The 16,426-nt window shown below is 35.1% G+C and overlaps 2 protein-coding genes across 2 annotated transcripts; one reads left to right on the top strand and one right to left on the bottom strand.

The window, feature by feature from the left end:
* Nucleotides 1–5,897: 5,897 nt before the first annotated feature.
* On the top strand, nucleotides 5,898–7,011 carry LOC105956307 (uncharacterized). The gene is given in 3 exon segments (XM_012980150.2): nucleotides 5,898–6,220; nucleotides 6,223–6,580; nucleotides 6,582–7,011. Coding segments are annotated over 3 exon segments (852 nt in total). The 5' UTR covers nucleotides 5,898–5,967; the 3' UTR covers nucleotides 6,823–7,011.
* A 15-nt stretch (nucleotides 7,012–7,026) lies between these two features.
* Nucleotides 7,027–8,885, bottom strand: LOC148765230 (GDSL esterase/lipase At4g01130-like). The gene is made up of 5 exons (XM_088813709.1): nucleotides 8,447–8,885; nucleotides 8,136–8,345; nucleotides 7,872–8,029; nucleotides 7,507–7,780; nucleotides 7,027–7,420 (listed from the first exon to the last, which is right to left on the bottom strand). Exons 1-5 carry the CDS (start codon nucleotides 8,667–8,669, stop codon nucleotides 7,152–7,154), a joined length of 1,134 nt encoding a protein of 377 aa, XP_088669835.1. The 5' UTR covers nucleotides 8,670–8,885; the 3' UTR covers nucleotides 7,027–7,151.
* Between the last annotated feature and the right edge of the window lie 7,541 nt (nucleotides 8,886–16,426).

Below are 16,426 nucleotides of genomic sequence, written 5' to 3'. Positions count from 1 at the left end.
CCAAGTCTTTACGGCAAATTCAAGACTTAAATTCGAAATAAGTTGCGAGATAGCATGTGCACTTGAGCCGGTAATTAAAATATCATCAACATAAACCAACACATATAATGTATTCAAACCTTTTCTGCTGATGAAGAGTGATGAATCAGAGATCGAATTCGTGAAGCCAATAGATAGTAGGTGTTCTTGCAGCCGATGATACCAGGCACGCGGTGCTTGTTTGAGCCCATACAATGCTTTGTGAAGCCGGCATATATGATTCGGAAAATTAGGATGCACATAGCCAAGGGGTTGTTACATGTATACTTCCTCAGATAAATACCCGTGGAGAAACGCATTCTGAATGTCAATTTGATGTATTGGCCAACGATTTGAGACAACATAGCTCAATACAAGACGAATGGTGGTAGGCTTAACCACGGGACTGAAAGTATCATCAAAAGCGATTCCTTGTTGTTGATGGTACCCTTTAGCAACTAACCGAGCCTTTCGCCGTTCTAAGGAATCATCAGACTTATATTTGGATTTAACAATCCATCTGGACCCGACTATATTCAAGCCTGGTTTGGCAGGAACTAATGACTAAGTTCCATTTGTCATTAGAGCTATATTTTCTGCATCCATGGCTGCTCTCCATTCACTATGTTTGCAAGCCTCTGAGTAGCATGATGGCGAATCAGGAACAATATTTGAAACCAGAAATGTTTGTGGCAGTGGGTATCGGACCGTGCCATCATTGTATGACTTGGGTTTCACAATATTATTTTTTGAACGAGTTCGCATGTGATGGACTTGAGGATCCGGGGGTTCTCCAACAACAGCAATTTCTAAAGACGGAGCGGGAAGAGGCACATCTGTTGGTGGGGCTGCTGAAGAAGATAATACGGGAGAGGGTGGAGGGCGTGGGAAAATTGGTGCTACTGTGTTTAGCGGATTAGATATGACATGTGGGTTATTTTGAGTCGGTGGTGTGGTGTTGTATTGTGGTAAAGGGAAAGGAAGGGCAACAGTTGGACAAGGGTTTAATTGTGGAGATACAGTAGGATGTTCCGACCTTGCAAAAGAAAATGATGTTTCATCGAAAATTACATGTCTAGATATAAATAATTTACAAGTGATTGTATCTAGACATTTGAAGCCACGATGCATGTTACTAAAGCCCATAAACACACATCTTTTTGAACGAAACTCAAGTTTATGACGATTAAATGGGCGAAGATAGGGGAAGCAGGCACAACCGGAAATTTTAAGATTTGAAAAATCAGGTGGATGTTTATAGAGTTTTTCGAAAGGTGAGATTTTAAGAGGAGCAGTAGGAAGACGATTGATCAGGTAAGTCGCCATTAAAAAGGCATCGTCCCAATAATCGTGTGGAGCACTAATGTGAGACAACAGGGATAGACCAGTTTCAACCACATGACGATGTTTTCTTTCAACTGATCCATTTTGTTGAGATGTATGAGGGCATGAAACTCGGTGTTCGATACCTATTTTTGCAAAATAGACGTGAAGAGAGCGATATTCTCCACCCCAATCGGTTTGGGCTGACTTTATTTTGCAATTAAATTTTCGTTCCACGAGTTTTTGAAATGAAGTGAAAACTTGGAAGACATTAGATTTACTCGGAATTGGGTATACCCATGTAAATTTGCTAAAATGATCCACAAAAGAAACATAGTATTTAATTCCATTTGTAGACATTATGGGAGATGGTCCCCATACATCAGAGAAGATTAACTCAAGAGGCGAAGTTGAAACATATAAAGAGTTAGAGAAAGGGAGACGATGACTTTTCCCTTGTTGGCATGCAGAACACACACCGACATTTTTATTTGATGAAACTGGTAGAAAAAACTTGGAAATAAGATGACGAACAGTTTGATAGGAAGGATGACCCATTGGGTAATGCCACACGGCAAGAGGAGCACGTTGGGATAAGTATGTTTGGTAAATTCTCTTGGTAAACATGGAAAGAGGAAAAGTGTAAAGCCCGTCTTTAGTTTTGCCGTGCAGAAGAACTTTCCCGGTTGCTTTGTCCTTCACAAGAAAAAAAGAGGAGTGAAACTCAAAATACACCTTATTATCACGGGTGAACTGACTCACATAAGTTTTTTTTTTTAATCTATGGTACATGTAACAACTGATTTAAAGAGAAAGACTGTAGTGGTGTAGAGAGAGTAGTACAACCAATATTTTTAATAGGCAAACTTGTCCCATCGCCGACATGGATATGATCATTTCCAGAGTAAGACTCAGAGTTCACCGACAAATTATTGAAATCATTGGTGAGGTGGTTGGTTGAGCTGGTATCTGGGTACCAGTTAGTGTCTGTACTTGATGATGGCGCAGTAAAGTATGCCGACATATTGGACGAGGCACCTTGATAGGCATGATCGAAGCGATAATAGCAGCGGATTGCGGTATGTCCATTCTTGCCGCATACTTGACATGTTGGTCTGGGATTGGAGGAGTGTTGTTGCACCTAGCCACCTCGTCCACGATTTCCACGAGAGCGATTGTCATTGCGTGTTGCAACATTCACTGAGCCAACAATTGTTTCAAGAGTTGACTGTTGTTGTTCACTTCGAATCTCAAAAGCAAGAAGATGGTTGAACATCTCTTCAAATGACATTTTATCAATTTGAGTCGAAATGGCAGTAACAATCGCATCATACGAGGAATCAACACCTCCAAGAAGATAAGCCGTAAATTCGTGGCTTTGGAGATGCTGGCCAATAGCAGCAAGATTGTCCGAATATGACTTCATTTGTTGGCAGTAATCTGTAATGGACATATTACCTTTCTTTGTGGAAGCCAAAAGTTGTCGAGTTTGAATGACTGGAGCAGAAGAATGAGAGGCGAACATTTTTTCTAGTGCAACTCATACTTCTCTAGCAGTAGAGAGACCTACCATTTGGGTCAAGATGCCTTCAGACAGTGAGGACACCAGGGTGCTTAGGACAATCTGATCTTGATCAAACCAAGTATCGTATTCAGGATTTGGAATGGTGAGAGGAGTACTGGTAGAAGTTGTAGCTGTAGGATTCAAAATAGTTGGCGAGGGCTTGGGTTTTGTGCCATCGACAAAGCTAAATAGTCGTTGGCCACGGAGGTATGGAACAATTTGTGTTTTCCATAGAAGATAGTTATCTTTGGTGAGTTTGATAGTAACGAGACTGTGAACGCTAACTGAATTAAGCAAGGTAGAAGAAGGTGAAGCCATGTCTTTGGATCGAAAAAAAAAGAGGACAGAGGTCACTATGTGGCTCTTGATACCATGTAAGAAATATTGAAAAACTCTCTCATTGATTGATTTGTCAGTGAGAGGTGGAGACTATTATGTACAATTATGAGGAGTATACAAAATATGGAAAAGATCCATTACAATGCTAATTTACAGCAAAGTCATAAACTAAAAAGATTGCACAAATCATGGTGAATTGATTTAGCCTTTACTGTCAATCTCATTTGATGCTAATTCCTTAACATTGATCAATCATTGTTTAACTGTAATATGTTGTGTTGGAACCACGGCTGCAATTTGACGATTGATCACGAAACTTTGTGGATGAGGCTTGGGCTCCATTTGTTCTCTAATTTTATAGGTAACAAGTTGCTGCAATAAAAACCACGATAATATGGAGATAGGCAAGGTGAGGCGCGGACTAGGTCGCTTTCTTAAGACGAATTTCACGATCCCTTCTCTAATGAGGTGCAAAAAGGTTCCGATCGTGTTGCCTATGGGATACAACAGCCCAGCCTATCTCTCCGCTGTAACTTCACCGAAATTGCACGTTCAAGTGAAGCAGAAGCTTACACCCGACACACAACAAGAGCTCAACATATATGTATATAATATATAGGATATATAATCTTTAAAAATACATTTTCTTTCTTCTTATCTCATCTTCATACCAATCCACAATACCCCATTTATATAATATATAATATGACCCCATAAAACCTCAATTTAATATAGAATTTATGGTGTTTTATGTAGGAGAATAATGACTTTGAAGGTTTCAAAATAGTGGTATAATGACCCTCATAAAAGTGGTCAAAGTCATTATTAGATTTTATAATAAAATATAATATTTTTATTAAAATAACCCAACAATCCCCCACTTATTTTAATAAAAATAAGAATATAAATATACTTGAGCTCTTGCGGAATATTATGCATAATGAAAGTGAGCAATGCCTTGAAACCTTCACTTAGTACAATATGTTTCCCGTACTAGAATCAAAGTGCACTTAGCCTTGAAACAGTGACCCTTGGGGTACGTAGAATCATATTGCACACATAATACTCAAAGTGTCCCGATCGAAGCTTCTAAAGCCAGCACGTTAACGGCCATGTGCTTTACCCCATTTCTCATGAGAGCTCTAGAGAACAACCTATAATTCCCATAGGAAGCGGCCCCACTTCCACACTCACAAGGTGAATTCTATCAAGGATGTTTACGTAACTCCAACACCCCACCCATAAGGGCTATAGAATTCATTAAGAGATCAAAGTCTCAACCTCACAATTCGTTACGAGCTTTATTAGTGCACACGCACCATATGGATGGATAATAAAAGTGTGCACTTTTATCACTATCAAGTTGCTTTCAGATTCGTTTTTCGTCGCCTAGTTCGTAGGATCTCTAGCCCCTAGGCGGTAGTATCCTCATCAACAACTTTACAAAATATATTAGGCTTTAATCCAATCCCTCTCGATGCATTTCAGATGATTTTTGAAATAATGTGAAATATAATTTCACAAATTTAGTGTCATAGACTTTATGGCTTATTAACCATTTCTCATATACTTTCACTTAAATTTCACGTGATTTTTCTCATATATTCACAATACTGTATTTTCTTTTAATGATTCCGGATCCCATTAAAAGATTATCGTATTTGCCAACTGCAGTTTTTCAATCACATCTATATATCAATGCATAAATCATTGATTTTTCACGATCCCATTAATCAAAGCACAAAGCATTTGATTTATCATACACTATGATTTTATATATCACATTCGTTATCAACCGGCCTCTCCATAGGCTAATGTCAAAACACTCAATCAAAATTGATATGAATTTTGACATTTAAATTATCGACATATAGCTATTCACACATGATAAATCTAATCAAATAAGAATATAATTCCTCTTATTTAGATTTTCAATAATCAAAAATATTGAAACTTTCAAAAAATGTTTCACTTCACAAATCACAAATTGATTTTCGCAAATCAATATCCACTTGTAGGCCTTTCTAAATAACATCTATGTCACGTACATGCAAAATTAGGCTTTTCATAATTACTTGAATATTCAAGATTGCAAATAATATTTTTAATCCACAACAATAATATTACTCAATTTTTCACATTATCACTATAAAAAATTTGCCATCATAAAATGAGCCATTAAACATAGACCACGTTAAATTCAATTGTAACATGCTCATATAGGTAGACACTAAAAACCCTCACTAATTTTCAATATTTAAATAATACATAAAATGTTTAATCATAAGATCATGCTCTCTAAGACCCCCACTACATCAAATTTTCAAACACATGCATCATGAATTAAATTCAAAATATAATATATCATGCTCATTTTCACAATTAGTGAAAACTATAATACCCCCACTATTTCTCAATTTAAATAAATTATTTATTTTCATAAAAATAGTTTATAATAATTCACCATAATATTCCACAACAGTAAGATAGTCTCAAACTTTTAATAATAAAATCAATACTTCATCAATATCAAAAAATCAATTTTAGCAATGCTCAAATTATGCTTCATTTTCTTAGGCAAATTATAACGTTGCAAGTAAAGTCAAATTCACATATTTAATAACAACAATGCACGAAACAGTCATATATGCCATCAGATCACAAATTTAATCGTACGTGTATCGGTTATATGAAAGGTATGGCGGCGTAAAAGGGCAATCTTGATGGCCGGTTGCCGTGTCGTTATTCGTATAACGTTGATCGTTGCATGGTTATGGCAAATTGTTCGAGGATCAGAAAAATACGACGAAAGGGGTTCGTTAGATTCTTATTTTTACGACAATGCATTCGAGGAAATCCACAATCCTCGTACCGGCAAACTGTACGATGTTTCTCTCCCCGCAAATTTGTCGGGGGTAAAAGTGTCTTTTGTCCGTCTTAGAGCCCGTAATCTGTGGAGAAGCGGTGCTAATCACAGCTTATCGTAATCCCACCTTCGGTATTGCCTTTCCCGTTTGCGAAAAGAGTCGATTTAGTGTATCAAAACCTAGGAAATCGGTCGTCGAATTATTATAGTGTCCCGGATTATAAATTTGTAGCTCCTGTTGTAGGATTTCTAGCCTACGATTCAAATAAAAGCTCGATAAATTACGGACTTATTGAGCTTAAATTAATGGGGGATGATCCCATTATCGTCTGCTTTCCGGATATTTTCGTTGAAGAAAACGGTATGAAATGTGTCCGATTCGACGCTAATGGCACGATCGAGTTGAGCGACGTGGAGGCGAAGAACTCATGTTTCGTGAGAAGGCAAGGCCATTTTTCCGTGGTTGTACCTTATTATCAAGAAGTGGTGGATGATTGTGGGGATTGCATGTGGTGGAGTTGTGGGATTAATAATCTTGATTGTTGTGATTTTCGTTGCGTACAAGTGGATTAAACGGAAGAGAATCAAGAAAATGGAGAGGCAAACCGAAAGAAACGAGGAATTGGACACGATTTGGATCGGCCGGAGCAGAATGCCTTCTGCTGCATGTGTTAGAACACAACCAGTTCTTGAAAATAGCTATCTTCCTTAACTTTTAATTTATTTTTTACACTTCTTGAAATTTTATTGTACTTACAAAAGAAATTATTATACTTTTCTTGCCATTGATCAATCATTGTTTAACTGTAATATGTTGTTTGGTATGTGTGTGTGTGTGTGAGAGAGAGAGAGAGAGAGAGAGAGAGAGAGAGAGAGAGAGAGAGAGAGAGAGAGAGAGAGAGAGAGAGAGAGAGAATCATAAAAAACAAGAACTTTATATTTAAGTTCATTTGATTTCATTGTTCAGCATATACATTATTAGTAAACATACAGCTGATTATTCTTGCTGATTAGCAGCATTATTATATATATATGAGATATTCAACCAATAGGTTGAATATCACAGAGCTGATTAAGAGAAAACTGTGGATCAAAGTAAGAACCACTAAGTATAGCAGATGCCTTAATTTTATTAGCATTCTCAGTCAGATGAATCCCATCCCAGCTCACGTATTTCTCCGGGTCGCCGCACGCAGAAGCAGTTACTTTCTGTCCGTTCATCTCCTTCGTGTTTCCGCAAAATACTTGCGGGTCGAAATTGTACGACCCACCTCCATATCCACAGCATGCAGTTATCCCATGTTCCAACCCTTAAAAAAAAAAAACGGAGCACGTTAATCGGCTTAAAGTGAATTATTACGAAATTTTTAGTAGTTTCGAAAAAAAAAAAAATTACCATGGGATGTGGGGTTTTGGTAGAGCTCGAGTTGAATGGCGTGATTGTCTACGTAAATGACGTTTGCGTCCTTGAGTTCTTCTTGTCTTGCTTGTTGGAGTGATTCTTTGAGGGCGGAATTGTAATCTCTCACTGCATTGTTGAAAGAGATCATGCATCCTGATTGGTCGATATCGGATTCGTCGTGCGAGACTTGTGTTAGTACTGCTGCGTAACACCCCATCGGAGCAAGATTAAGCACCAAAAACGAGCGCCCGCCTAATCGGTAGAGCTCCTGATAAATTTAGAGTGTTGATTATTTTTATTTTTTTTTAATTTTTATCTAATTTGTTTATATATATATATATATATATATATATATGTACCTTGATGGCATTGGTGATTTCTTGAACGATTTGTGGGCCGTACTGCTTAACTCCATCAGCGCCTAACGAGGCGATGTCATGGCTGATGTCATACTGCCCGATGTAGATTGTGTAGAGTGCTTTTCCGAATATATCCGGTTGTGGAAGATTTGTTTCTCCTATATATATCAACGAACAAATATTCAAATATTTCAAAAAAAAAAAAAAAACCCGGCATTTTTATATATATGTGGAGAAAAAAATTGGTGTAATTATTATTATTACCTTGTGACTTGGATTCATCAACTCTTGCCTTAAATTGCTTCATTTGGTTGATTTGAACAGCCAAATAAAAAGGGCTAACTCCCGTGTCGAATAAGGACGTGTTTGGCTGCAATACGGGAGAAGCCGATACAGCGAAGTTGACTCCGTGTTTGTAATCAGATCCAATTGATTGCAGGTAAGGGCTTAGAAATGGCAATCCCATTGCTTGAGCTGCATTTTATTAAAAAATCACAAAAATGAAAAAAAAAAAGTGACTCTTGAATTTTTATTTCTTAAAGAAAAAGAAAACATATAATTATAATTATAATTACCGAGAAAATCGATGTATAGCCTTCCATCGGTAGTTCGACCGGTTGGTTTGCTGAAATAGGTCATGCCGTTTGGAGAGGGCTGAGATGGAAAAGCCGAGTAAAATCCACCGGTATCGGAATTTGAGTCGCCGAAATTGAAGATGGCCTCGTAAGCACATTTTGCGTAGCTTGAAGGAGAAAACGTCAGCAATAAAACGATCGGAAAAATGAGGATTTGCGCCATTTTTTTTTGTTTGTTGAAGTAATCGAAAAGGTGGTGAGAAAGATCGAAACGACGAGGTGGTTTATATAAGGGTCGTTTTCACCAAGGAATTTAAAGACACGAAGACAAAAATTTAGGCGAGTAGATCACAACGTACGACCTAACCGTGTTTAAGGATGTCGATACAAATGTTTCGAACTAGAAAAGTGGTTGCTCTATTAATGAATTTTTCGCAACGAAAGAATGACATAATTCTTGCTACATTTTATTTAATGAGAAAATTAAATCAACAGTTGAATCTGCAACTACTATGACATAATAATATGGTTATGAACAAAGGGACAAGGAGTATAAGTGAAGAGATGAAGAAAAAGAAATAAAACTTTCAATCCAAATTAAATAATTATTATATCAGAAATCTTCGATTTTTTCTCGAGAATATTTTTCTGTAATGAAGCTTGTTAAGTCAGAACTTCGTAGTCGGATATGGGATTAAGTGTTGAATGATTTTTTTGTCTCGTGCATTGAAAATGTGAACAGAAACTGAAACGAAAACGAGAAATTTACGACTATTGTTTAATAAATATTTGTAGTTTCTACATTTCTTATTATTTGTAGTTTCCGTCACTTTTACGGTTTAATAAATATTTTCCGACACCGTCGAAAATTTTCCGGTATCGCGACGGCCTATCTTTTTTCCCGATATCCTTGTAACGCCAATCAATTATATCATCAAATGCCGGAGCATCGCACCAATGGCAGAAGTTGTTGTATTTCATCCATCGAACAAAGCAGTGTGTATGAAAAGCATGTCCGCACGCGGGGACCACCGATATCTGATCACCGATATTCGGGCCCCGCGTACATATCCTACAAACCGGCATACCCTAATCCTTGGTCAACATTCACAACTATAGCCTTCGATAACATTAAAATTTCACAACTCTAGTCCACCATTGCCGCAGAAAGTTCTTCGATCGATTCAAATTGGAAAAGAATTTGAAAACAAAATATTGAATCAAACCAATGTATTTAACATCCCCATTTGGTAATAAAATAAACGAAGACGGCCAAAATTCGAGTAGAGCAATCCTTCGAGTATGTGCAACGTCCACTATATGCACGATTTAATTGCCGGAACAAACGCAGTCTGTCGTTCTTGATTAATGCACCACGGCCGTCGGATTGTAGCCACTCTCTTAAATTAATTCCAAAACCGGAAAATTCGGGAGTTTTGGAACCGACACTATCTGTCGTTTTCTGCGTATGTTGTCCGAGGAAAAACTTGGAGAAACTAGAAGAATGGAGAGTTTTATACCGACTACTCGAATTTGATACCGACGGGTGTTTATCATTATTATTTTCGTCGTACACGAAATCTTCATCTCCGATTTTGTTCAAATCAAAATCATTTACAATCTTTAAAGTAGTTACGGTTGAATTCCCGTTACTAGTAGTGGTAGAAATATTACGATTAGTCGTCGATATTTCTGCATTTTTAGCTGCCTCGTTTGCCTCGTATGAATGCTCCAATGCAAATTACCTCAAACACAAGTCTGTTTTTTCTGTTTTCTGCAAGGATGGATCATGATTGAATGATTTATTTGATTTTCTAATACTATATATATTAACAACATTCATAAACCATAAACTTCAAAAAACAAATAAAAAATAATTCAAGTGTTTTAATTAGAATTAAAGATCAAATATTTATTTTTGTAAATAAATTAGAACTAACATGCAAAAGCAAAATCAAATTAAACAAAATACTTACTCAATACACGAATCCCATTCCTTGAGCAAACTGCAAATTAGATGATCGAAACAACCCAAATTAATTAACAATCATAAATGTAATTAGAACATAACAATGTCATTAAAGGATCTCCAATTCCAAATAACCAATGTCATTTTAAAGTATAAAAGTAGAGGAGTCACGTGACCACTCTCTTCCATAAGTTGGTGTACTCAACACAACTTTAAGAATCAAATTTTTTTATACCATTTTAGGAAAACCTAATTTGTTTCAAGTTTTTACCACTACATATGCAGCCCAACAACAACAGCATTATCTTCAATGTGAACGATATAAGTTTATGCATTTTTTCTCACATTACTAATACCGTTGATTACGAATATGGATGCTCGAACCATCGCTAGAGTGACGAGGTTCGAGCAGAGCAGACACGTGAGAAGAGATCTCCACCCATTTGCGCGGGTGATTATCGGACGATTGTCGATGATGAGACGAAAGCGTCAAAGGAAGAATAAGCAAAAGAAGATTCGTCGGATTCGTATTGCGGCGGAATATATTATTCAGCGGATGAATGATGGTGAAGTGTATTTTGAAGCTGCAATGAGGGTGATGGATACTGATGAATGGAATATATTTGAAAGATTCTTCAACCGTCTAAGCCAGAACAGGAGAATGTTTGTGTACACATGGACAAAAGTAGATTTTCAACGACTAATAGACGAGCCTTACGAGCCACCACAGTGAGTAAAAATTATAGGTTACGTATTTATTACACTATTTTAATTTTAATTTTAATTTAGGTAGGATACGGTGGAGATGGAGTAGCTGCAAGAGGAAGAGAAGCCACCACAGTAAGTAAAAAAACAATTTTAATTTTACTTTTCTAATTTATTACATTATTATTATTTTTATTTTTATTTTTATTTAGATACGATATGGTGGAGATGGAGCAGAACATGTATCTGCAAGAGGAAGGAAGATGTTGAGAAGTGGCGCCGTGATTTTTTTTCTTATTTTTTTAGTAATCAACTCCTAAAAGCGACTAATTTGAGCCGATTAATTGCCGGGTTTTTTTTTTCTTGAATTAAACTTGGAATTCTATTTTTATTATCTCAACTAGTATTTCACCCGTGCGTTGCTGCACGGTATTTTTATTGATCAGTGTTCTACGGTTGCGAAAGTGTTCTTTGGTTGCACGGGGTGCCATGAATTTTGGCACCGAGGGCGAATTGCCAGAATTGCCTAGACTTCCCGACTTCTAACTCTTCTTTTCTTGGGAACGAGATACCGGCAAAAATCAAGAAAATGGGTGAAATCTAGCTTAAACCAAAAAAAAACAAAAAAAATGCTAAAACGACAAAAACGACAAAAACAAAGAAAATAAGAAGATAAATAAACAATGGGTTGCCTCCCATTCAGCGCCTGTTTTACTGTCGACGGCTCGACACAATTTGGACGGATTATGTCCAATCCAAAGCCTTGTAGATTGCGCATCCATCCGTCAATCTTGATACATACTTTGCAATCATATCATGGACTAGATTGCAATCTTTTAATGACCATCCCAACCCATGGTACTTTTCGTTTGCTTTGGAAATCAGTCGGTAGGAGACTAGGATGGGTTGCTTGCCTACCGATCTCTCAAACTCGTATACAAGATACTCGAGCTTTGGAGAAAGCTCTACCTCAAATTTGAAACTCGTCTCCTCGCTCACACTCAAATCTGGAATAGCAATGTGGATAGGATTATGTTCGTTAAGTTCCTCTACCATCATCTTCATCCCACTCTCATCACACGCTAAAGTATCTACAGAACTGGGATGAATAATTCCCTCAAGGTGCTCAACCTCATCGTTTATACGAAAATCTGTAAATACCTCGTTGTCTTCATAAAGGATGGTCGGATGTGGTTTATGAATGTGACATCTCTTGAAATTTTCGAAAATATTTGCCAAAAAGTGGAGTTCTTCTTGTAGATAGCAGAAGTGCTCATTTGTTTGTGCAATTCCATTTTCTGGGTTCAACCTTCGATGTCTTTCAATATCCTCCAACTCATGTTGAATGTAATCAGCTCTGGATTGAATCTTGCAAAGAGAGAGATCATAAATCGAGGCCATCGATGTATATAAATCTGCAAAAACAAATGAAAAAAATCAAAAGAAAAAAAAAAGAAAAAATGTCTAAAGTAAAGTAAGGATAGTTGGTAACGATATTAGTAAATTCAAGATTAACTAATTCCCCGGCAACGGCGCCAAAAACTTGATACGCGTAAAACCTACGTATGAAAAACCGCAAGTGTACAGTATCGCGTTTTGTAGAATAGTGAATTCCAGATATCGGTCTACAGGGAATTAAGTTCCTAAATCTACCAAGTACCGTAATTATACTATCCTAAACTTTATCTAGACGAACGAAAAAGATGGGAGATGACATGAAGCCAAAAGGAAACAAAAATAATAAAAACAACGGTCCGCCAGTATACGCGAGGAATTCCGACGTGTGATGGATTCTAGGGTAAAATCCACCAGTGTACTATCGATAAAGATCTACAAATCCGAATCTATTGTCAATTCTATGTTCGCTAACCCAGACACTAAAGTACCCTAACCCCCGTCTCCAGTGTAGTTAGAGTCTACCCACAGGTCCGACGTCTCCGTTCAGAACCTGATATTAAGAGAGCATTTAGGTCAAGTCCTTAAGGGCTACCCGAGGTGCATCACGTCTCCGTTTCCACAACCCGAGCTATGCTTTCCTAAAATCAAACGAGAAATCCTCTCTCGAGTTCATTCCCATTTAGAATCAATTCAACTGTTGGCCAAACAATCGAAAGCATTTAATACAGGAAAACATAAACAGAATCAAAGAACGACAAATAGATCACAGATCTGGAAATCAAAATCAATATATACAAGGTTTCATTTCCCTAAAAGAAAATGCTCAGTTCATTACAAACATAGCATCAAAATGAAGAACACGAGAAATCATAAACTAAACGTAAAGAAAAGCTTATGAAAAACCCGAGTCGAAACCCTCGCCGAAGCTTCCCGCGAAGAACTGGCGAGAACCGAAGAAAAACCGAAGAAGAAGTCGAGAAGATAATCGAGATATAATCGAGATATTTAAAAATGAAAAAGAGACCTTCTATTTATAGTGAAAAATCAAAGAAAAATATCTAGTCTCGATTTCTGTGCCCAGATCGCGATCTGGGCTTCTTGGATCGCGATCTGGCAACCTCGAAAACTGCCCACCGCCTTCCCAGATCGCGATCCAGGAAGTGCGGATCGCGATCTGCCCCAACTTTTCGCTGCTACTGGAATTTGCCACCAGATCGCGATCCGGTGATTCTGGATCGCGATCTGGCCTCTGCATCAACTTCAAACACTTTTTTCACCATTTTTCAGCCCGAATTCGACAATTGTGCATTTCACAAAAGTTGTAGCCCTTGAAGTTAGCTTTCTAAATCCACTTGAATCAGCCCAATCGGAGGTCGTATGCAAAAGTTATGCTTGAAATACCAAACACTGCCACAATCCGCGAGAATGCACTTTTGCACGTGTTTGGTTTGGTTCTCGGCTTCGCTTCCAAAATCGTTTCGAATCGGCAAAAATAGCTTCTCTTTACCTAAAATATAAATAAAACAAAAACAACAAAATATATACAAATAAAGCCGAAAACTCGGACAAACGAGACCAAAACTCGAAGAATTGATAAGTGAAAATCATGCAAAATGAACACTTATCAACTACCAGTACTGATATCAATGTTGAACTAATATCAATACAAATACTGTTACCAATAGTGATACTAATTCGATTAGTACTAACACTAATACTAATACTAATATTAATAATAATACTAATACTAATACTAATACAAATACGAATACTAATATTAATACTAATACTAATAATAATACTAATACTAATACTAATACTAATACTAATACTAATACTAATACTAATACTAATACTAATACTAATACTAATACTAATACTAATACTAATACTAATACTAATACTAATACTAATACTAATACTAATACTAATACTAATACTAATACTAATACTAATACTAATACTAATACTAATACTAATACCAATACCGATACTAATACTGATAATAATACAAATATTAATATTAATATTGATACTGAAACTAATACTAATACTAAGAATAAGACTAATATTGATACTAATACTAATAATAATATTGATACTTACATTCATAATTATAGTGATATAGATACTAATACTAATATTAATACTAATAATGATATTAATACTAATATTGGTACTAATACTAATATTGATACTAATAATAATACTAAAACTAATACTAATACTGATATTAATACTAATGTTGATACTAATACTAATATTGATACTAATACTAATACTAATACCGATACTAATACTAATATTAATACTAATACTGATACTAATAATAATACTGATACTAATACTAACACTCATACTCATACTTATACCAATACTAATACTAATTAATACTAACACTAATACTAAGTAATACTAAGAATAATACTAACATTGATACTACTACTGATAATAATACTGATAATTATATTGATAATGATAGTTATATTCATACTTATTCTAATACTAAGAATAAAACTAATACTGGTACTAATACTAATAATAATACTGATACTTATAGTGATACTAATAGTGATATTGATACTAATGCTAATACTAATAGTATTATAGTACTACTAATATTAATATTAAGACTAATACTAATACTAATAACAATAATAATAATGATATTATACTAATACTTATACTCATATTGATACTTATAGTAATATTATATTAATACTAATATTAATACAAATACTGATATTGACACTAATAATGATACTCATAGCAATATTAATATTAATACTAATACTAATACTGATATTGATACTCATAGTAATACTAAAACTAATATTGATACTCATACTAATATTCATTCTAATATTGATACTCAAACTAATATTGGTACTCATACTCATACTCAGTGGCGAATCCAGGATTTTTGCCAAGGGTGTTCGAAATTAAATATAGTAAAAAATATAATGGTTGGCTAATAGTGTACGGGGATTCGGGGGTAGCTCCCCGGAATTTTCTTTTTTTTGAATACTATACACATTAAATAATAAAAAATCTTTAAAATTTTTAAATTTAAAGGGATTATTTTACCATTTTTGGACAAATTTAGGAAATATTTAGGCATAAAATTGGTGAAAATATTAAAGGAGTGGTAAACATATTAAAGTTGCAAGTGACAAAATGTACATTTCATTAGCAGATTTTGAATTTTCAAGAAGAAAAAAAAAATGGAAAACCCACATAGTTGTAAATTTAGAAAAAAAATTGAAATAATACATATATATACAATATTTAGAATTTTGGACTAATTTATATTATATTTAATATTAAAGAAATGGTAAACAAATAAAAATTGAAATAATATATATATATATATATATATATATATATATATATATATATATATATATATATATATATATACATACAATATTTAGAATTTTGGAATAATTTATATTATATTTAATATTAAAAAATGGTAAATAAATTAAATTTAGAAATAGGAAAATATATATTATATTAGGAGATTTTTTTTTAAATATTAAAAAATACCCACATATTCAACATTTTTTTAAAACAATATTGTATGTAATGGAAAAATAATGAATAAAAAAGAAAAAATAATAGATAGGATCGGACTCTCGGTCTCGAACCCTGTACCTCTACAAAATCCTATAGAGCACTTAACCAGTTCAGCTACAGCATTGCATTGGCCTGACTTTACATTTTTAGTTATATATTACTAAATATATAGGAAATATTTTTTTTTAAAAATCAAGGGTGTGCAGTAGCACACCCTTGGACCACACTGGATACGCCACTGCTCATACTGATATTCACAATCATACTGATACTCATACTAATATTGATACTAATATTGATATTGATATTATTATTAATACTAATACTGA

The sequence above is a fragment of the Erythranthe guttata genome, chromosome 14 (genome assembly GCF_056151865.1).
Source record: "Erythranthe guttata isolate IM_541 chromosome 14, IM_541, whole genome shotgun sequence".
In the NCBI taxonomy this organism is placed as follows: domain Eukaryota; kingdom Viridiplantae; phylum Streptophyta; class Magnoliopsida; order Lamiales; family Phrymaceae; genus Erythranthe; species Erythranthe guttata.
The sequence above is the reverse complement of the archived record's forward strand: the minus strand, read 5'-3'. Positions and strand labels throughout refer to the sequence as shown.

Coding starts and splice junctions, on each gene's coding strand:
- LOC148765230 (XM_088813709.1), bottom strand. CDS start 8,669: ATGGCGCAAATCCTCATTTTTCCGATCGTTTTATTGCTGACGTTTTCT. Junction 8,346..8,446: donor GCTATACATCGATTTTCTCG/GTAATTATAATT, acceptor AATAAAATGCAG/CTCAAGCAATGGGATTGCCA. Junction 8,030..8,135: donor TGATGAATCCAAGTCACAAG/GTAATAATAATA, acceptor TGATATATATAG/GAGAAACAAATCTTCCACAA.